The sequence below is a fragment of the Hemibagrus wyckioides genome, linkage group LG05 (assembly GCF_019097595.1).
Source record: "Hemibagrus wyckioides isolate EC202008001 linkage group LG05, SWU_Hwy_1.0, whole genome shotgun sequence".
Lineage (NCBI taxonomy): Eukaryota > Metazoa > Chordata > Actinopteri > Siluriformes > Bagridae > Hemibagrus > Hemibagrus wyckioides.
Window position 1 is genome coordinate 26,462,262 of NC_080714.1, and position 21,803 is coordinate 26,484,064.

At 41.9% G+C, this 21,803-nt stretch overlaps 1 protein-coding gene across 4 annotated transcripts in view; it reads left to right on the top strand.

Moving 5' to 3' along the window:
- nfic (nuclear factor I/C) overlaps positions 1-15,723 on the top strand; it is a 168,153-nt gene extending 152,430 nt beyond the window's left edge. For all 4 annotated transcript variants that reach the window (XM_058388695.1, XM_058388692.1, XM_058388696.1 and 1 more), the window contains one exon: positions 7,879-15,723. In XM_058388695.1, coding sequence (XP_058244678.1) covers positions 7,879-7,899 — 21 coding nt within the window. In that variant the 3' untranslated portion in view covers positions 7,900-15,723. The remainder of the gene's footprint in view (positions 1-7,878) is intronic.
- Positions 15,724-21,803: the final 6,080 nt, after the last annotated feature.

Genomic DNA, 21,803 nt, shown 5'->3' on the forward strand with positions numbered 1-21,803 from the left:
TTTTCACCGCATGAATCCGCCGAGCTTCCTCGTTCCTCGTCTCAGCGCCTGGGGGGAAAAATAAAGGACGTTAAAGAAGAGTGAAAGGAAGGACGAGCGTGTCCCCGGTCCAGGATCCTCACGTCCAGAGCAGTCTGGTTGTTAGGGGAAACCAGACATGATGTAATCATAAGGTGAACTTGAACTGGGAGGAAAGTCCACAGCAGGCTGAGTTAATTTACGCCAGTCAGAGCGGCGTGATGGGACAACAGTAGACTCACGGGTACACCTCATCATTAATCCTTACCCATAATGCCTTTAGACTTTCAACTGCCTGCTCGTGCAGCGACATTTTATTGCTTGCCATTCATTCCTGTCCAGCACTCCAGCCTCCTCATCTGTATGCCGCAAACATGCTCCAGAAGCCGTGTAACATGCTGCATTGCATTGTGGGTCTAACGTCACAGCAAAAACGACGGACGAAAACTCTCGCTCTTTAAGTTTTGTGTCAAATTCGTGACGTGAACGGCGTCGAATTACATTTTTTAAAAAACGCTCACAGGACCAGGGTTAACATGTGACGTCAGACAAGCGTGTTATCTCTCTAACGTCTCAGAGAAATGATGAAAAACACACCGCAGGAAATAAATACTCCTTCTTCATGGAGGACGCGAACACGTGTGCGCTCGGCCCCGTGTTTTCAGAGCGCCTCATGTTTCAGGCGCGCCTCCAATTCCCACTGAAGCGTTTAATTAAATGGATAGATTGTCGTTTTGAAAAGCCCCCGTGGCCTAATATGCCCCCTTTTCCCCTTCCTGAACCCATGAACACACCCTCATCTCAGCTCGCTGTTTTCGTAACTCTAACCACCTGTCACCCAGACAAAGTCTTCAGCTTTTATAGCAAACTAAATATTTCGGTTGGAGTCGAGGCCTAACCGCCGCTGGCCTCTCTTCACTGCCTGCTTTTTTTTTTTTCCTTTCCCCTTCTGCAGGACGAAATCGGCTCAGGAGGTTATTTTTAGGGAATAGTGCCATCGATACAAATAGCTTGATCTGTTTAGCAGCTGGCAATAACGTAACAGCTCCAGAATAAACGCTGGGCTGTTAAAGGCTCTGGACATTTCAAACTCAGGTTTTTCTTGAATTTTTGGGGTCACTCAACCCCAAAAAAAATAGATAGGTATGTTCAAATTATGATTTAAGTGTGACTGTATTGACAAAACAATTCGGTCTTACAAATAAATAAAAGAATTTACGAGAAGGTGAGGGAGGGGCAACTGGGATTGGTGTTAGGTCAGGGTTCCCTCTCGTCCCCGGGGTTCCTCAGTCGCCGAAGAACCCTTTCAACAACATCTCCATGGTATCTACATTCCCGCGAGAAGCTTCTTGAGCGTCAAGCTTCTTTCACTCTTTCAGCAGGCAGAATGATGGATTTTTTTTTTTTTTGGAAAGAAATAGAAAGAAGGGAAGAAGGTCAAACGTTTTCTCGGCAGCAATTCAGGGATCGGGTTCTTTCTCAGCACATAAACTGGAAATAAGACGAGATGTAGAGATGCTGGAAAAGGCCAAGCGCTCGCTCCGAACAAACTTGTAGCGCTTCAGGAAACTCGGAGGCGAGAAGAGGATGGAGGAGCGAAACAGTGTGGGCTTCAATATCTGGACTTTTAGGCCATTATTGGGATTTTTTTTTTTTTTTTTATGCCATCAGGAATATAGTATTTTATTTATTTATAAAAAACACTACAAAACCCCATAGAGAGGATTTTATGTGTGTACAGTGGTACCTCGGTCCTCGACCACCCCTGTGTTGGAATGAATGTTAATGTGAAATGTATTTTAAACACAAATCTTCAGTTTTCGAAAATATTTTTCTGTGTTCGACCTGACCTTTCATTTAAGCTGAGTAGAAATGTTAGGGGGGGGCTAAAGCCCCCCTAAAAATGGCCTAGCGACGCCCATGCCCCACATGCTTTCCATGCGCCGTACCCTGCCGTAGACAATAGAGATGAAGCAGTTCACGTGGGTCATCTGTTCTGAAAGCATCATCTGTGAGTGCTTGTGTTATAACCCCACTCTATCTTTTCTGGTATAATTGCAGTAGCCATGTCTCCGAAAAAGGGGAAATCAGGCATCAGTGTTCCCAAGAGGAAAGTTGTGAGATCAACCATCGAGTTGAAACAGATTAATTCGTTTCACATTATTTCCCGTGAAACAAATTTGGTTTTTGACCAAATCGGTGTTCGACCAGACTTTTGGAACGAATTAAGGTCGAACACTGAGGTACCACAGTATATATATATATATATATATTTCAGCCTGTGATTTACTGAATATTTACTGAAAATTTACTGAAAATTTCCTCCTGAATTTAAAATAAATAAAAATCTAATAAAATAAAATTCTACTCAAACCCACACTAATTCGAGCCCTGGAGTATTGTCCGAGTTCTCCATCTCACTCACTCCACAAAACCTTGCACCACCAATTCTAATAACAAGAGAAAAAAAAGGGGGGAACATTATATTTTTCAAAAATTCTGTAATTTCAATATTTTTGCCATTATTTAAATTCAGATTCAAAATTAAAAAATTTCAAAATACGCCAGAAAACATTTTATGTAGTATTATATATTGTATATGCAGTGATGTAGTGTTTTGGAATGATAATAATAATAATAATTATTATTATTATATAAATATTATATAATATTATATAAATATAATATTTACATATTATTATTATTGTTGTTTTTGTTGATATTATTGTTAGTAGTAGTATTTTAATAATAATTAAAATATTATTACTATAATAATAACTGTTATTATTATTATAATTATTATTTGAGTTCGAGTTTCCATTTCTTGAAATTCAGATTAAAATTTTCAAAACACTACAGAAAAATCCACACTGATGATTATTTATCTATCTATCTATCTATCTATCTATCTATCTATCTATCTATCTATCTATCTATCTATCTATCTATCTATCTATCTATCTATCTATCTATCTATCTATTTATTTATTTATTTATTTTTATTCCATTTCAAATGGATTGTAATGAATGAATTCAAACTGGAAAGACTGGAAATCTGTGTATTTCTTTCCCTCCTTCTATTAAAACACAAAAACCTCGCTCCTCAAACTCAAATAAAAAGCTAAAAATTCCGATTTGTGAAATTCCGGACTGCAGTTCCTCGTTCCTAAGGGCGGGTTGATGTCATGAGGTGGGAGCAGGAATTCTGAATTCAGAGTGTCGCAAAATAAAATAAAATCAAAGCAGAATGAAACTCTTAACAGAACAATAATACAATAAAAGGAGAATTTCAAGGGGTGTATAGTGTATATATATATATAGTGTGTGTATATAATGTGTGTGTGTGTGTGTGTGTATGTGTGTGGAGAGTTTGTGCATAGAGTGAGTATGTGGAGAGTGTGTGTGTGTGTGTGGTGAGTGTGTGTGTATATAGTGTGTGTAGAGTATATAGTGTGTGTATATAGTATTTGTAGAGTGTATGTGTGTGTGTGTGTGTGTATTGTGTGTGTATATAGAGTGTGTGTATAGTGTGTAAAGTGTGTGCATAGAGTGAGTGTGTGGAGAGAGTGTGTGTGGTGAGTGTGTGTAGAGTGTGTGTGTAGTGTGTATGTGTATAGAGTGTGTGTGTGCAGTGTGTGGAGTGTGTGTGTATAGAGTATGTGTAGAGCGTCTGTGTGTAGAGAGTGTGTATATATAGTGTGTGTAGTGCATATAGAGTGTGTGTGCAGTGTGTGGAGCATGTGTGTATAGAATATGTGTAGAGTGTGCATGTAGAGTGTGTGTGTAGTGTGTTTTTGTGTATGTGTATAGAGTGTGTGTGTGCAGTGTGTGGAGCATGTGTGTATAGAGTATGTGTAGAGTGTGCATGTAGAGTGTGTATAGTGTATGTGTGTGTGTGTGTGCAGTGTGTGTGTATAGAGTGTGTATATAGAGTGTGTGTATGTGTATTGAGTGTGTGTGTGGAGTATGTGTAGAGAGACTGTGTGTGTGTGTAGAGTGTGTATAGTGTATGTGTGTGTGTGTGTGTGCAGTGTGTGTGTATAGAGTGTGTATATAGAGTGTGTGTATGTGTATTGAGTGTGTGTGTGGAGTATGTGTAGAGAGACTGTGTGTGTGTGTGTGTGTAGAGTGTGTATAGTGTGTATGTAAAGTGTGTGAGTAGTTTGTGTGTAGTGTGTATGGAATGTGTAAAGTGTGTGTGTAGTGTGTATAGAGTGTCTGGTGTGTGTAGAGTGTGTGTAGTGTGTATAGAGTGTGTGTAGTGTGTGTGTAGTGTGTGTGTGTAGTGTGTATAGATTGTGTGTAGTGTGTATAGAGTGTGTAGAGTGTGTGTGTGTAGAGTGTGTGTAGTGTGTATAGAGTGTGTGTAGTGTGTGTGTGTAGTGTGTATAGAGTGTATGTAAAGTGTGTGAGTAGTTTGTGTGTAGTGTGTATAGAATGTGTAAAGTGTGTGTGTAGTGTGTATGGAATGTGTAAAGTGTGTGTGTAGTGTGTATAGAGTGTCTGGTGTGTGTAGAGTGTGTGTAGTGTGTATAGAGTGTGTGTAGTGTGTGTGTAGTGTGTGTGTGTAGTGTGTATAGATTGTGTGTAGTGTGTATAGAGTGTGTAGAGTGTGTGTGTGTAGAGTGTGTGTAGTGTGTATAGAGTGTGTGTAGTGTGTGTGTGTAGTGTGTATAGAGTGTATGTAAAGTGTGTGAGTAGTTTGTGTGTAGTGTGTATAGAATGTGTAAAGTGTGTGTGTAGTGTGTATGGAATGTGTAAAGTGTGTGTGTAGTGTGTATAGAGTGTCTGGTGTGTGTAGATTGTGTGTAGTGTGTATAGAGTGTGTGTAGTGTGTATAGAGTGTGTGTAGTGTGTATAGAGTGTGTAGAGTGTGTGTAGTGTGTGTGTATAGTGTGTATTAGCCCTTGTTATGTTCCAACACAGGAATCTGACAGACAGAGTCACTTTCAGGTCTCAGGTGTGACACAGCAGTGAGTTCTCTTTAGACCTTTACCTGTTGATTTTAGTTCTCATGCAGTGTGTGGCGTCATGCTAGGGCTAGTGCTAACGCTAACAGCTAGCACAGCGTTTTGCGCATGCAGGCTCGTACATGCTGGGGAACAAAGCGCTTTGGGGGGAAAGCTTTCCACTGAATCCACTGTTTTTGTTTTTGGTTTTTTTCTTTTCAAATCCTTACCCAATCCTCACACAGCTTCAAGAGATTTCAGATCTCTAAATTTAGCAGGATCCAGGCCATGGAGAAAAAAAACCACAAAGATATGTCATATATATGTGTGTGTGTATGTGTGTGTGTGTGTGTGTGTATGAGGATTTGTCAGATTTGAGAGAGAGAGAGACAGACAGAGAGAGAGTGTGTGTGTAAAGTGTGTACAGAGTGTGTGTATAGAGTGTGTGTGTATAGAATGTGTGTATATAGTGTGTGTGTATATAGTGTGTATAGAGTGTGTGTAGAGTGTGTGTATAGAATGTATGTAGTGTGTGTATATAGTGTGTATAGAGTGTGTGTGTAGAATGTGTGTATAGTGTGTGTCTAGTGTGTTTATAGCGTGTGTGTGTAGTGTGTATATAGTATGTATGTGTATAGCGTGTGTGTAGTGTGTGTGTGTGTGTGTGTATACACACACTGTATACACATACTATACACACACACTATACACACACACACACTCTATACACATACTATACACACACACACTCTACACACACTCTATACACATACTATACACACACTTTACACACACACTCTACACACACTCTATACACATACTATAGTGTGTGTGTGTATAGTGTATAGCATGTGTGTGTAGAGTATGTGTATAGAGTGTGTGTATAGCATGTGTGTGTGTGTATAGTGTGTATTAGCCATGGTTATGTTCTAACACAGGAATCTGACAGACAGTCTATTGGCTTTAGAGCAGTTAGAAAGCTGAGTAGCGTTGTGGCACAGGGCTACAGCTCCACCTGCTGGCCGCTCGCCGCCGCCTCTGTCCGGTTTAAGGCTCTCGGATCCTCCTGAGTAAAAATATTCCTCCTTCTTCACATTTTCGGAGAGGCAGCCAGCTCCGGGTCAGTCTTTCCTCTCTCTCCCGCGCTGAGCTCTGTACGCTGGTATCACTGGCCGCAGCGCCGTCGTGTGCCAAAGCATCTCTCCGGTTCTGTGGTCCAGCTCTCTGCTGCTCACATGGACACACTTCAGCTCCTTGGCAGCTTTCTTCACTCTTCTGCTTGTAATTTTACTCCAGAGGAAGATTCTTAGGCTCGTATTTTTGTTGTTTTGTTTCCCCTAATCTAAGGTCTGTTATCTATCAGGATGCAGTAAGTATTTGCAGGCTCATAGAGCTGCCTTCGGTCCGCCTGAGGAACGAGTGTCTTTAAGAAGTCACTTTTTTCTTTTTTTCTTTCTTAAGCTTTATTAAATCAGCGCTTTCGGGTGTAGCCGTTCGGATCGCTGGTGAATTACTTAGTGCTCAGTGGAACATGGGGAACTGCATACTGCTGCTTTACTCTATACTGTATATGAGAATTCATCAGATTTGAGAGAGAGAGAGAGAGAGAGAGAAAGAGAGAGACCAAGTGAGAGAAAAAGTGTGAGAGAGAGACAGACAGACAGAGTAAGAGAGAGAGACCAAGGGAGGGAGAGAGAGAGAGAGAGAAAGAGAGAGAGAGAGAGAGTGAGAAGGGGAAGTCAGATTCTCCTGATGTGTTTGAAGAGGTCTATGTTGGGGAGTTCTGGTCTCTCTGCTGCTGGTCTTCTCGGCTCTTTAGCCCAGGATTATGTTTAATAGCAGCGTTGCTCTCCAAACTCTGACAGCTATTTGCGCTGGAGCCGCTGCAGCAGGAGACGCTGATTACCCCGAGCTCGGAAAGTGCAGGTCATTACACTCCCATTTGGCCCGAGCCTGGAGTTCTGCGGTTTCAACTTATTCAGAACCATAATTTACATCACAGAACACACACACACACACACACATATATATACACACACATATATACACACACATACACACACGCACACACACATATATATACACACACACACACACACACACACACACATATATATATATACACACACATACATATACACACACACACACACACACACCTTTCATCAGCAGGTCACAGTAATCTGTTATCCTTTGTTTGTGTGAGTCTCAGTGTTGAGAGAATAGTTAGCGGATGGTTAGTGTATAGTTAGCAGATGGTTAGTGGATGGTTAGTGGATAGTTATTGAATAGTTAGCAGATGGTTAGTGGGTAGTTTGCAGATGGTTAGTGGATAGTTAGTGGATAGTTAGCAGATGGTTAGTGGATAAATACTGGATAGTTAGAGGATGATTAGTGAATGGTTAGCAGATGGTTAGTGGATAGTTAGCAGGTAGTTAGTGGATGGTTAGCGGGTTGTTAGTGGATGTTTAGTGGATAGCTAGCGGAGCCAGGCTGACCCGCAGGTGTCACCCATTTTGCCAGAAGGTCAGAGGAAGAGAGATGGAGTTCCATGATGCTTCTTCAGGACAGTTAGAAGGTCGAGTTGGAAACTGTGAAAGGAGAAACCCTGTGTCACAGAGACTGGAGAACAAATGAGCCTCATCTCATAGGGACTGAAGACAAGGGACAGGAGTAAACAGTAACAAAGCAGTCAGAAGACACGGATCACAGACTTTTTATGATTCTTTTTTGTTTTTCAATTAATTAGTAGTAAAGGGTTCCCTCCTGTGACCTTTGACCTTTGTACAGATTTACAGCTGCTTGAGAAGATTTATTATGAGTTTATGAGAATCAGTAAGAATTGTGTTTATTAATCAAAACTTCACTAAGTTGTTACTAATTTTGCTCTCTCTCTCTCTCTCTCTCACAGTCCTGGTATCTGGGGAACTGATTGGGACTCGGCGGATACACCAAAGCGGGCGTGGACACGGATTTTGAGAATTTTTCCTTTTTTTTTTGTGGAATTACGAAAAACAAGAACAAGATGATGCCAGAGGGAAAATGTTGATTATATATGCAGTATTTGTATATATACAGCATATGTGTGTACGTAGCGACGCATATGTGCACACGTATATACGCCTAAAGCTATATAAAACGCTTCAGTACAAACTTTTTTATTTGTTTTGTTTCCCGGAAAAAGACAGTAGGAGGACGGAATGTCGGAGGAGCTCGAGTAGACTGCGGATGCATGAACAGAGAAGAGAAAAGAGGAGAAAGAGAGAGAGAGAGAGGATGTTTATCGGGAGGGGCGGCCATGTCGAACCGCTGGCCAGAGACTGAACAATTTCGGAAAGGAAAAAAATAAATAAACCACGCCCACTTTGCTCCTGGATCCTGGACACGAACGGCCCGCCCTCCTCTTCCTCTTCCTCTTCCTCCTTCTGCTACAGGTGCTGCTTCCTCATATATGCAAAATTACCTACGTTTTCTTTCCAGGGAAAGGAAGCCCTGATGACGGACGGGGTTATTTTTCTTTTTTTTTTAGCGCTTTAGGACTTTCCCACGCGTTCAGAGCTGATTGTCTCCCTCTTAATTTTCCTCATTTTTTCCTTTTTAAAGAAATCTGAATGTGGGCAGAGGTTTCGGGGCAAAATGAAGGGTGGATGACTTCCCCTTAATTTCCCTTCAGCTAACGTTCGGGCCAAAATGGCCACTTTTTGTTCAGTTTTATTATTGACAATCATGTTATCTTGATTTTTTTTTTTTTTTCCATCTGACATTTATATTGGAGATCCACGAGTTCAGTGGGTGCCTGAATTTATTTTTTCTTTTTAAACTTTGGTACATCTGTGACCTTAGAGGTCACAGTCAGTGTGTGTGTGTGTGTGTTAGGTCACATTACGCTCACATATACACACACACACACACACACACACACATACACACACACACACACACACACATATATTGACACGCCCTTACAAACAGTCTTCAGAAATGGCATGTACTGTTAATACACTAAGCGAAGGGCGAACCCAAGCCTTCAGATGATTTCGGCGCGTGACCGAGCACCTTTTTGTCTTTTCTGTGTCACGCTGGAAATCGTTCAGTGCGTGTGTGTGTGTGTGTGTGTGTGTCGTCCGTGTACGTTGCGTTCTTTTCTCTTGTGTCAGAATTAAATCAGAAAACAACGACAACAACAAAAAATTTCCCCCTAATTTTTAAAATCTGAGGAATTTTTTTTTTAATTGTTTCTAAAAATTTTAGTTTGAACCTTCTTCTATTTCCCTGAAAAATAGAAAACTGATAAAACTGGGGTCAACAAATGCAGAAACAATTTAGACGATTCAAGCAACATTCATATATTGCAGCACCCTGAATTTTTTATTTGTATTTTAATTTTTTTAAATATATTTAAAAAAAATTTTTAAAAAGCACACAGTGATCCGTATAAGCAGCACATCAGGCTCTAAAAGTGATCTTTAATCGCTAATCTACTCTCCTTTTCACTCCTGATCCCTCTGGATCCCTCGAGATTCGTTCATTTTACCTCTAAATTCACGATTATTCCATATTTCAATTTAAATTTCGATCTAAAATTCCTAAAAAGAAACCTGAACGAACACAGCGTACCCGGACCGTGTGTGTGTGTGTGTGTGTGTGTGTGTGTGTGTGTGACATCCGTACGTCTAAAGCCCCTGTCATTCATCCTAGTGATCTACTTCCGCAAGTACGTCCTGGAAGCGTGTAGATAAAGGTAGAAATCCGAGTGGAGTGAACCTACAGAGTGACAAAGGGAGTAGGGCCTAGAGTTCTGTCACTAATAAGACAGTATTGGGTTTAGAACTGACTTTTATTTTGTCTGACTTTTTTTCTTTTCTTTTTTTTTTTTGTGTGTGTAAACTTGCATTGGAAATTACAGGCATTGCACTACTTTTAATAATTTTTGTTTTCTCTTTTTTATTTCTTCGCATCTTTCAGGCCTATTCGTATTGAATGCTGCAGGTTTTAATTTTTTTTTTTTTTTTTGTAATTTTTGGAATTGTATAGATGTGTGCTCTCTTAGCAGGGTGCTCCTCTTAGCGTATTAGCTTCAGCATCCCAATAGAACGATCCATCCGATCCGACGTCCCGCTCGAGTCGGGTATCCCGACTCCTGTATCCCGAGCGCCGCCGCCACCGTGCTTCAAGGAATTCTTGTTATTATTATTTCTTTTGAAAATCCCCAGGCTTTTCTGGATCCCGATTATTTTATTTTTTTTATTTCCGCATGCTTTATTATCTAAATACAAAACACACACACACACACACACACAAGCTGATTGTATTTAAGCCAAATTGCTAACGTTTTAGCCATGTGGCTCTGTGCTTCCCAGGATGCTTTGCATGGGGACAGCGAGTGTCGTGAACTCTGTATCCGGATTTCTTTCCAGCGGGCTTTGTGTGCTGAGTTCCACGTGGAAATGGACGAACATCAGGGCTTATGAATCTGCTACCGAACCCAAACTAATCCCAGAGCCATGAGAAGTGCCTACAACATTACAAGAGTTTTAGTTGATTTGGGTTTTTTTACAGCATTATTATTATTATTATTATTATTATTATTATTATTATTATTATTATTATTATTATTATTAGGGATGCATCGATAATTTTTTCCGTTCTCTTCCTACTTGCTCTTAATCGATCAGGGACGTCATTTAGCTCGGTTTACATTTCCCTGCTTTAATCAACATCCATAAAACGACCACGTATTTAACAAGGCTTGTTCTGTTGGTGATTATAAAAGAATGAAGCGTTCGCTTTTACATGAAATAGCTACGTAATTCCTATAAGTATCATTAGCGAGCTGGTTAACGGCTAGCTACATTCGTTCGGTTGGATCGGATCGAGCCGTAGCTCAGAGTTTTGTTTCATTCGTTTTCGTTTGCTTTCATTCCTTCAGATTGTTTTGTTCTCATCACGTCTCAATCACGTCTCAACCCTGCTAGCATTTGCTTGACCGGTGCCGTTTGTTGCTAGCGGTGAACTCTCAGTGTGGCCGGACGAATCTTAAAGTTCGTCCAGTTTGTTGTCACCCGACACTGTTTATGTTGTTTTAATACGAGAGCAAATCAGTCAGTTCTTGACTTTCGCTATGATTGTCGATGCATCCCTGACTCTTATACTCGATCCTGTGGGGCTTCCACACAGGCTAAATAACACGTATAAATAAATACCGCAGATTAACATCAACAAACCCGCGAGGACTAAAGCTCCGAGACACTCAGTAGCGTAAGCCGCATTTTCACAGAACCTAGCCTTCGATAGCGCTTCTGTTTTGTTTTTTTGTTTTTTTTCACCAGTTCTGTTCTTTTCATCACGAGACCCTGGTTACATACCACATGATTGCGTTCAAGGTGCTGACATGAGAATCTCTATATATCAATTATATATAAATATATATATAAAAGTGCATGGTGCTTTCTAAAAGGAAAAATATTACAAAGCTCAGATGAGCACCGTATCTTTGACATGGGCGCATGGCAGATAATCTTAGTAGAATCTCTGAAGCTAAGCTCTTACTCGAAACTACTTAACCCCTCGAACCCCCACGGTACAGAGCGCATCGGGATTGCGAACGGATGAGTTTTTTACCTTGCGATGCGCGACATGGGTTTTGAATTTTAACCCCTTGCAACAACCCTGACACCACTCCCCCATCCACCCATTCCCACACCCTGACACCCATCCCCCATCTACCCATCCCCTCACCCTAGCACCCATCCCCCATCTACTCATTACCCCACCCCCTTCACCCATCCCCATCCACCCATCCCTCCACCCTGACACCACTCCCCTATCCACCTACCCCCACATCCTGACACCCATCCCTCATTCCTCCATACTCCCACCCTGACACCCATCCCCCATTTCCCCATAATCCTACCCTGACACCCATCCCCCATTCCCCCATACTCCCACCCTGACACCCATCCCCCAGTCCCCCATACTCCCACCCTGACATCCATCCCCCATTTCCCCATAATCCTACCCTGACACCCATCCCCATCACCCCATACTCCCACCCTGACACCCATCCCCCATTCCCCCATACTCCCACCCTGACACCCATCCCCCAGTCTCCCATACTCCCACCCTGACACCCATCCCCATTCCCCCATACTCCCACCCTGACACCCATCCCCCATTTCCTCATAATCCTACCCTGACACCCATCCCTACACCCTGACACCCATCCTCCTCATACTCTGACTCTGACACCCATCCCCCATCCCCCCCTCTCCGCCTACCCTGACACCCATCCCCCATCCATCCCATAGTCCTACCTTGACACCCATCCCCCCATACTCTGTCCCTGATACCCATCCCCCGTACTCTGACCCCAACAACCATCCCCCCATACTCTGTCCCTGATACCCATCCCCTCATACTCTGTCCCTGATACCCATCCCCCCATACTCTGACCCCAACAACCATCCCGCCATACTCTGACCCTAATACTCATCCACCCGTCCCCCCTTACTCCTACCCTGACACCCATCCCCCCATACTCTGTCCCTGACCCCCAACCCCAATCCCTCCATACTCTGTCCCCGACCCCCCATCCCCTGACCCTCATCCCCACACCCTTGACCCCATCCCCCGACCCCTTCAACTTTGCACGATGTTTTATATAACACATTATGTGCCTTGCCTTTAGTTAAGAACAATAATACATGATTGAGAGTTGTAAATGAATTTTTTTATGTAACCAATCGTCGCTGGAAAAAAAACATTGTAAAAAAAATAAAAATAACGATGCATGTTTGCTTGTCACTATCTGATTAGGACTGATAGAGTGCAGTCGATTGAGACGGGTGAGACTGGCTTTCCTTTGACCCCGCCCCCCACCCCCTTCGATATGTCTGCTAGTCGTCTGTTCGCTGCATGAAAATGAAATTCGCTTTTTTCTTTCCTTCCGTTTTTCCTTTTCATTTCAGATAGTCACTCACGCCCTTTTAATTCACCCGAGCTGCTGCTGACGTTATTGTTATCGCTTTCTCTCACTCTCTCTTCTAATTTTTTTTAACTATATAGAATGACCGTAGCTTAGAGTACGGACTGATGCTGACAGCCAGGAATGAACGAAAAAATTACACAAATCAAAGAGAAGGAATGTTGAGATTTTATTTTGTCGTTTTGCTTTATAGAGTCTTTTTTTTAAAAAAAAAAACGTCATAATGGTGAATTGGGAACAGAGCTTTTGGAAATTTTACTCCTAGGATTCTAAGATGCATCTCAATTCTAACAATTCTGCCTCAATACACAGGAACTAGATCATCGTTTTTTTTAAAAATGGTAAAGCGAAGATTTATTTTTTGTTCAAAAGTCGTGAACAATCATGTTAGAAAAGCTAGCTAGCTTGAAGAGAAACTCGCAGTTTTATCCTAAAAGTGTGTTTGTAAAACCAATTTTCTGTATCAGAAGACCAAAAAAATCTGGACAGTGCGCAAGTTCTGTCTTCAGACGTCAATTTGGGAATTTTTTTTGAAGGAAATTTGAGCGGAAAACTGATCTCCTTGTCTAACAGAGACTCCTGAAGTGCAAGAAAATAATCAAGTAAATCGTAAGAATCGCAAATCCCAGGATTTCACATCCACCCATCCATCTTTTATACCCACTTAATTCCTAATTAGGGTCACAGGGATCTGCTGGAGCCTATCCCAGCACACATTGGGTGAAAGGCAGGGGTACACCCTGGACAGGTCACCAGTCCATCACAGGGCCACACATATAGACAGACAACCACACACACACACACTCACTCCTATGGGCAATTTAGAATCACCAATCCATATAATGTACATGTTTTTGGACTGTGGGAGGAAACCGGAGTACCCGGAGTAAACCCACGCAGGAACGGGGAGAACATGCAAACTCCACACAGAAAGGCCCCTGTATATTCCACATACTAGAGCTAATCATAAGCTTTAAGTCTAGAATCGAGATGCATCCAGAATCATTTTAGCCAATTATTTACACTCGTAGCCATGGTACCCGGCATCCTCCTCTGTCCGAGACTCCCACCATCTCAGTGACTCGTCATTAGCACCTTTGCTAGCACTTCTGAATGACCGTCATGGCGCTACGCGACAGACAACAGCGTTTTTGAAAGTATTTACGAATTTGATACCACCTCAGCGTCCAGGCTACAGCTCGAAACATCAAATTTGGTTAGAAAAAGTGTGAGGTGATTATGTCGGCTTGTGAACATCTTCAGTGAAACCACCGGTTCCGTCTGCGTAGTGCTACCACGATGCATGTGGAGTAGAGTGTAACGTGGACACGGCGGCCATGTTGGCTTCCGGTCATCGTCGCTGTAAGTGTTAGCATTTTTGGAGAGTTTTTCCTGACTGGTTGTTTTGATTCGAATTCCAGCTTTTGAAAGTCACTCAACAGTGTTTCCCATCCTCCATCTCTCTCTCTCTCTCTCTCTCTCTCTCTCCCGTCTCTCTCTTTCACCCTGTCTCTCTCTCTCTCTCTTTCCTCCGTCTCTCCCCCGTCTTTTTCCCATCTCTCTCTCTCTCTCTCTCCCCCATCTCTCTTTCCTCCGTCTCTCCCCCATCTTTTCCCCATCTCTCTCTCTCTCTCTCTCCCCCATCTCTCTTTCCTCCGTCTCTCCCCCATCTTTTCCCCATCTCTCTCTCTCTCTCTCTCCCCCATCTCTCTTTCCTGCGTCTCTCCCCCGTCTTTCCCCCTTCTCTCTCTCTCTCTCTCTCTCTCTCTCTCTCTCCCCATCTCTCTTTTCTCCGTCTCTCCCCCATCTTTCCCCCTTCTCTCTCTCTCTCTCTCTCACACACACACACACACACGCCTCTTTAACTCTTTTCAGATTTCAGTGTTTAGTCCAGAACTTCGGAGCTGTGACTTGACGAGTTCCAGATCCGTGTCCACGGCGGTTAACGTGATGATGTGGTTTGTTACACTACGACTTCTCTGATTAGCCATGAGGTCGTTCCGGCTGACGGTCCATCTGAGTTTTTTTTTATCCTAACTTGAATTCTCGCAAATTAACAAAATCAACATTTGGGGATTTTTTTCTTTTTCTTTTCTTTTTCTTTTTTTTTAAACTAGGACTTGATTTCTCCAGAAACTTACTTGATGTTTATAGATACTCCAAGTACTTTTGTATTTTCTGTCTTCTTTTTTTTTTGTGTAAGGTTAGCATGTAGGAAAGCTAATTTATAGTAGATGACTTGCTAGCGTAAAGGGAGCGTGTGGAAAGAGTAGCTGGATCATGTAATCATCAGTTAAAGGCCATGTTCTAGTTTCGTGATGATTTCGGCGAGACGTATCGTTCCTCCGACGCCGAGATGCAGCTCCGGTAGCTTTTACGATTCGCTGGTAGTTAGATTAAAAAGGGGAATTAGAATAGAATGAGCGTTATTTTTTGTTTACATGAAGCCCGTGGTTAAGATCTCTGAAGATCGTTAATGGAGAAGTCGCACCCTGGCTGGAGAGGATAGAACCGCGAGGATAAAAACAGTGATAAAACCCGTATCATCACAACCCACATTACACACACGCAACAGACAGAGCTGTCAGCATGCAGCAAGCCACTTTCTTTTTATTTAACAGAGCAGGTGATGAGGAAGAGCTTCTGCCCACGATGAAGATGCCCAGGCGCCGTGGCTACGACACGACCACAGCACCTTACCTTTAATACACTTATTCACCTCGGGGTGGGTTTTTTTTGTGGTAATAATAATAATAATAATAATAATAATAATCAATTATTTAATTCATGTTTTAACAGTTTAGCCAGTTTGACTCGTCCCTTGAATAATATTTAAATTAATTTTACAGCAAAAAATAAAGTAATAATTAATTACTATTACTTTATTTCAGTCATAAAGTATTCATTTAAATTAATTTAATTATTAAATGAAGTGTTAATTAATTTAATTTTTAAAAAATGAATTAATTGACTTAAAACAAAAAAGAAATAAATAAATGGATTCACGCGATCCCTTAACCTGAGACTCTTTAAATCTTCCGTCTCAGTAGGACAGTAGCCATCGGTAGGGTGAAGCAGTACTTTGGCACACATCCTAATCTCTACAGCTCTATACTGTGCTGCCAAACACCTTAAAGTAGCTGTATGTCATTTTTACAGCCCTCTGCTGGCTGCAAGGCAAATTGCAACAGCAATAAAACAAAAACACAGCCGACCTAATCAATCCCTGGGTTTGATTTGCTTTGCTTGTTGCTTGTAGGAAGTCTTATTTCAGCGCTGAGAAGTCTGATATAAAAGAAAAAAAAACACTAGTGAGGTCCAGTTGCAGAAGTTTAAACCTAAAAAACAACAGAAAATGGCTGCTCTCTCTCTCTCTCTCTCTCTCTTTGTGGGAGGGACGTTATACTATGTCTGGCTTGTCAATCAAAGCAACTAGCCAATTGAGTTTGAGTATGTAAAAGAGGGATTTTTTTTTTAAACACCTCATTTAAGGGTTTGATTTAGGAAATAATTGGCAAATTACCTAACTGGGAGTAAATAGATCTTTTTTTTTCCCAAAACAATTACAGACCACACTGAAATGCACTTTTAATCTCCATCATTACGAGTACGAGATCCCCGTCCACATGTCCAGCGCCGTGGCTGAAGCCCCCACCCTCACCCCCCCAACCGTGGGGCAGAGGCACGTTGCTCATCACCTGCCCTGTGAGGATTTGCACTGCTCCACACTCACCTACCCGAAGCCGTCGGCCCTCCAGCCGGGACGCGATCCTGTAGAGAAGCCTGCGAGCGCGCCGCCTGCTCCGCTCCTCTTCCCTTTCCTTCCTCATATCACCTTAATTTTTTCCCTCTTTGAGCTCAGACCCAGACAGGACTGCTGCCGCTCAGCATCGCCGCGTCTGGCGTCACCGCCCACGAGCGCCTCGTTTTATTTTAAAACAAAAAAAGTAGCCCCGGGTGTGACGTGTGACAGCTGACGTCTTTAACGTCTTCGAGCTGGTGCATGTACAAAAAAAATAAATAAATAAATAAAAAAAACTTTCAAAAAACCAACAAAAAAAACCAAAAAAAAAAACCTCTTGTCTAATATTTTTACAGAACTGAATAATGAGTAATTGTTATGCGTTATTGTTACATTTTGAACACATGACCTTGTGTACTATAAAGGCGTACCCGTATATATCTAGTACAGTAAGGAGAAAAATGTACAGAAAAATTTTTGTATAAGAAATAAGAGATGTTTGTGTTTGTGGTTTGGGTTTTTAGTTATCATAAGCTCGTGGCTAAGCCACCGAAAACGTTGCATGTTCCTTCTAAAGGATCTGCTGTTCGTGGTGTCGAGGCTCGCGACACCACCGTCGGAAAGCCTTTAAACCCCCCCCCCCCCACCGAGAGCTTCAGGCGATGGGCCGGGACTCCTGGACACCAGGACTCGACTCCTCCTCCTCCTCGCCCTCGCCGTCGCCATCGTTTTCAAACTCAAGCCTCGTTTAGCGTCGAGGGGATATGCAAATTCCATCACTATCACTTTTTTTTCCTTCCTTTCTTTCTTTTCACGATTCACTATTTTCACTCGATGATAAACACTTTTTTCCTTTCCTTCCGTTCGAAAGATTGCACTAGATAACCTGCTATTGATTATTGATTATTGATATTTTGTCTGAGAATTTTTTTTTTTTTTAACGATGTGTTTCTGTAGAAATATTTCTGTCCGTCAACCTTGAAGGTGGATGATGCATGAGAGAAAAGTCGAAAGAGAACGAGAGAGAGAGAGAGATTAGCTGCTTTATTTCACGGAAGTCAGTCGTGTCAGATCAGTCGAAGAACGCTACGACAACTTGTTGGGGGTTTTTTTATTGGAAGATGTATTTGATTAGCAGCACTCCATCGCCACTCTGACGAGCGTGCCTTCTCTTGAAAGGGTCAGTATTGAATGTTGGATGGATGGAGAAGACGGTTTGATGATGGTTGGGTGGTAGAGAAGGAGATTATACAGTACTTTATCTTCCTACAGCGCGCGGGATCGATGCGCTAGGACGTAGACGCGTGAAGCTCGTGACTGAACTCACTCTAACTAACTCGAGGCGATGGGGCTGGAAGCGAAACCCCTGCGCACCTCTGTACTGTTTCCTTTCCTCGTACGTAAGGGCTGGACAACTTCTTCAGGGCAGAATCGTAATCTGCAATTTGCTCGTTTTGTTTGTTTGTTTGTTTATTTGTGTTTGTTTGCTCATGCATGTGCACAGTAAATCCTGGAAACGATCCGACGACGTGTTTTGAAAGCGATTTTTCTATTAAAAAGATATCCGAAAGGAAACTCCACCCTGAACCGTTTGCATATTCATGAATTCATCAACTCATTTAACACGAGCTTCAACAACATCCAAAGATTTCCTTGGTAATAAAATGCTGAAATTATTTAAACGTCGTTAATAATTTTTTTGCTTTTCTAAATTACCCACAATTCCAGTGGGATTTTGCCGCATGTCTATGAAAAACAGAACGATGCAGCGGTGCTTTAGTCATTCAGTCCGGGTTCCGATTCCTGGTGTGCTCAAACAGGATCTCTTTTTTGCAAAGCGTCGACGCTGAGGTCATAACTCGTTGTAGCTCTCGCTAACTAGACTAGCTAACTAGTCCCCCAGCCACAATGCGTCGTGTCCAGCATTTGTACGATGCTGGAAATATACCCTGTTTTGGTAACACTGCAAATCTGCGCTAGCAATGACCACGCCTCCTTTCACGATCCGTGATGTCATCGCTGCATGTGGCTAACGCTAACCGCCGAGAACACAGACATTTCAGTGCTAACACGTTGCTTCAGGGTGGAGTTTCTCCTCTGCGGGACAATGTCGCGGTGTTTAGCGTCGCTTCTCCCTCCATTCTCAGATATTCAAACCCCATGTCCCTCAGGTCTGTTTTCCGTTTCGTCCGTCAGTCCGATCCCATATCCAGCATCTGACTCCGTATCAGACGTTTCCTCTCGCCATCCAGCCTGACTGTGCCACGCTGAACCCTAATCCACATTTTTCCATCCATTGTGTCCATCACCAGTATTTACTTTGTCTCTCTCTGTCTCTGTCTCTCTCTCTCTCTCTCTCTCTCTCTTTTCCACCTCCTCACGAATAAATACCAGCAGCTCAAAGCAAACACGTGAAGAGACGTCGAAAACCAAAAAAATAAACAAAAACACACAAAAAACAAACACGGAAGAAAAAAAAACATCCTCAATGAGCAGTGCCTGATCGTTTTCCTGCTTTTCTTTTTCTTTATTTTAAAATATATATATATATATATATATATATATATATATATATATATATATATATATATATATATATATATATATATATATATAAACTCCTCCCCTCAGTCTATGGTATGATTGCGAATGGCTTCGAGAGCCAGATTTACCCAAGCCTCTTAAGCACGACTGGTGCAATACACACACCATGACCAGTCTTTATTTACCAGGAATGTCTCTTTTTCTGTTTTCTCTTCTTTCTTTCTTGCCAGTGTTTGTTTGATGTTTGTCAGAAAGGGCTGAAGGCTTGCGTAAGCCTGGCCTCGGCGTCGAGCGAGGCTCCAGTGCCTGCTAGTCGCTAGTCTCTTGTTTAAAAAGGGGTGAAAGCCATGCTAACGCTTTGCAGTTATGCAATCTTTTTTAAAAATACTATCAAAGTCTGAAATGCCAAAACACTCTGGCGCACTGTCCGGGCGCTGACCGCTTATTATTTTTTATTTTATTTTTTCTCTATGCGGAGATGAAATAGCGAATCAAACCGCGACACGTTGATGTTAGGATTTGGGCTCATCCCGCTCGCGCCCAGTGATTTTTTTTTTTTTGTTGCCTTTTTCTATTTTGAACTGGTTTTCATCTCCTCCGTGTAAAAGCATTTCCTCCAGCATGCTGTTTCCTCTCTGATTTCGAGGTTTGACGCGACAACAAAGCAAAATGTTTCCTCAGAGAACATTCTGATGCAGTGTTAAATTTTAAGGGTTTTTTTTAAAAAAAAAAAAGTTTTTGTTGATGTTTCCGTTTCCTTTCTTCTCATTATTTTTATTATTAGTTTTTTTTTTTTTTTTTTTTGGCGAATATTACCATGGTAGTTATGCATTAACCGCTTTGCTTGCTGCACAGACACACACTTCACACCAGGAAGGAGCATGTGGACATTTAGTTTACACACAACCGCTGTAATACAACCACACACACACACACACGCACACACACATATACACACACACTCAATATATACTTTTCGAATGTAACAAAAAATCGTAAAAACTCGGAAATTGGCGAAAGCCGGTTAACGATGTTTTTTTTTCCGTAATTTTTTCGTTCACACAAAAAGACAAAACACGTCAAAATAAACTAAACTTCTCATGCTTTTGACCTGGTGTGAGGGGAAATTTACAAAGCTTTGACAATATTTCATTATAATTGTATTCTCTGCCATCGCTGTTTGCAAAAAAAGAAAATCGCTCATGAATACAGTACTGGAAGTGATTATGTTTCTCTATGCAAAAAAAAAAATATAAAAATTAATAAACAAAGCTATGCTACAACTCAGACAAAACACACGTCTCTCTGACTCCGAGATCTTTTATTCACGTGTGTGTGTGTGTGTGTGCGTGATGATGATGATGAGGTTGTGAAGGAGACGAAAACTGATTTGTTGATATTTTTATTATTAGTTGTGTGTTTTAGTTCTATAATTCTGTGAGGATTCTCTTCACCCAGGTGAAGATATCTGGAAGAAGTTGAGTCGTGTCAATTGGATTTCTTTCCAGTTAGATCGAAATGTTTCACTACTCATCTGAGGTCTACTGATCAGAAGGTTGTGGGTTTGAATCCCAGGTCCACCAAACTGCCACTGCTGGGCCCCTGAGCAAGGCCCTCAACCCTCAATTGCTTATTTGTATAAAGAATTTATCGCCGCACAAACATTACAGCACAGTGGAATTCTTTTCTTCGCATACCCCAGCTGAGGAAGTTGGGGTCAGAGCGCAGGGGCGGCTACGATACAGCGCCCCTGGAGCAGAGAGGGTTAAGGCCCTTGCTCAATTGCCCAACAGTGGAGCTTTGGTGGTGTTGGGGCTTGAACCCCGATCCTTCGAGGTAACTTGTAAGGTGTTTATGAAATGCCATAATTCCACCTCCAGGGTGAAGGAGCTCTCAGGGTGACCGGTCTTTATCCTCAGCCCACTCTTACCTTCCCCGTGTTTCCTTTAACGAGGCTATCCACAGAGGGAGGATCCTTCACCCCGGAGGATACAAACTCAAGAAATCCTGTCACTTTTCTTCCCTCAAACTGAAGAAGCTGCTCGGATGAGTAGCGAAATGGTTCCGATCTATTTAGAAATAAGTCCAATTATCATTTCTATATTTCTATATTATTTCTAGGTAAGTATAATGATATGATAGTTGCCCTCAAAAGCAAAGTTTATACTGGAATTTATCAATATTGTGAGCCATAGAGTGTGTGTGTGTGTGTGTGTAAGGGAACATAGAGAGCTTGGATGCTCCCTGTTTTTTTTTTTTACTATGAATTGAGGGGTTCTTTAAGGGGGCTATTGAGGTTTGTATACTTTTCATTTCTGCTAAAAGCTTGAAATGGATATTGCCTGTGCCATGGAGTATGTATGGTAAGGCAAATGTTTTTTGTATGCCTAGTTGCCATAGCTTTGCGTATACACCACCAACGCATTGGTAATGACGTTAGTTAACACGCAGAAACGTATGCTGCGTCCAAATTCTCGTACTATCTGTCCTAAATAGTATTCGAAAATAGAATTAGTATGCCCCAAATCGTAGTTTGCTGAAAAGAGTATTCCAAAAATTCCCGGAT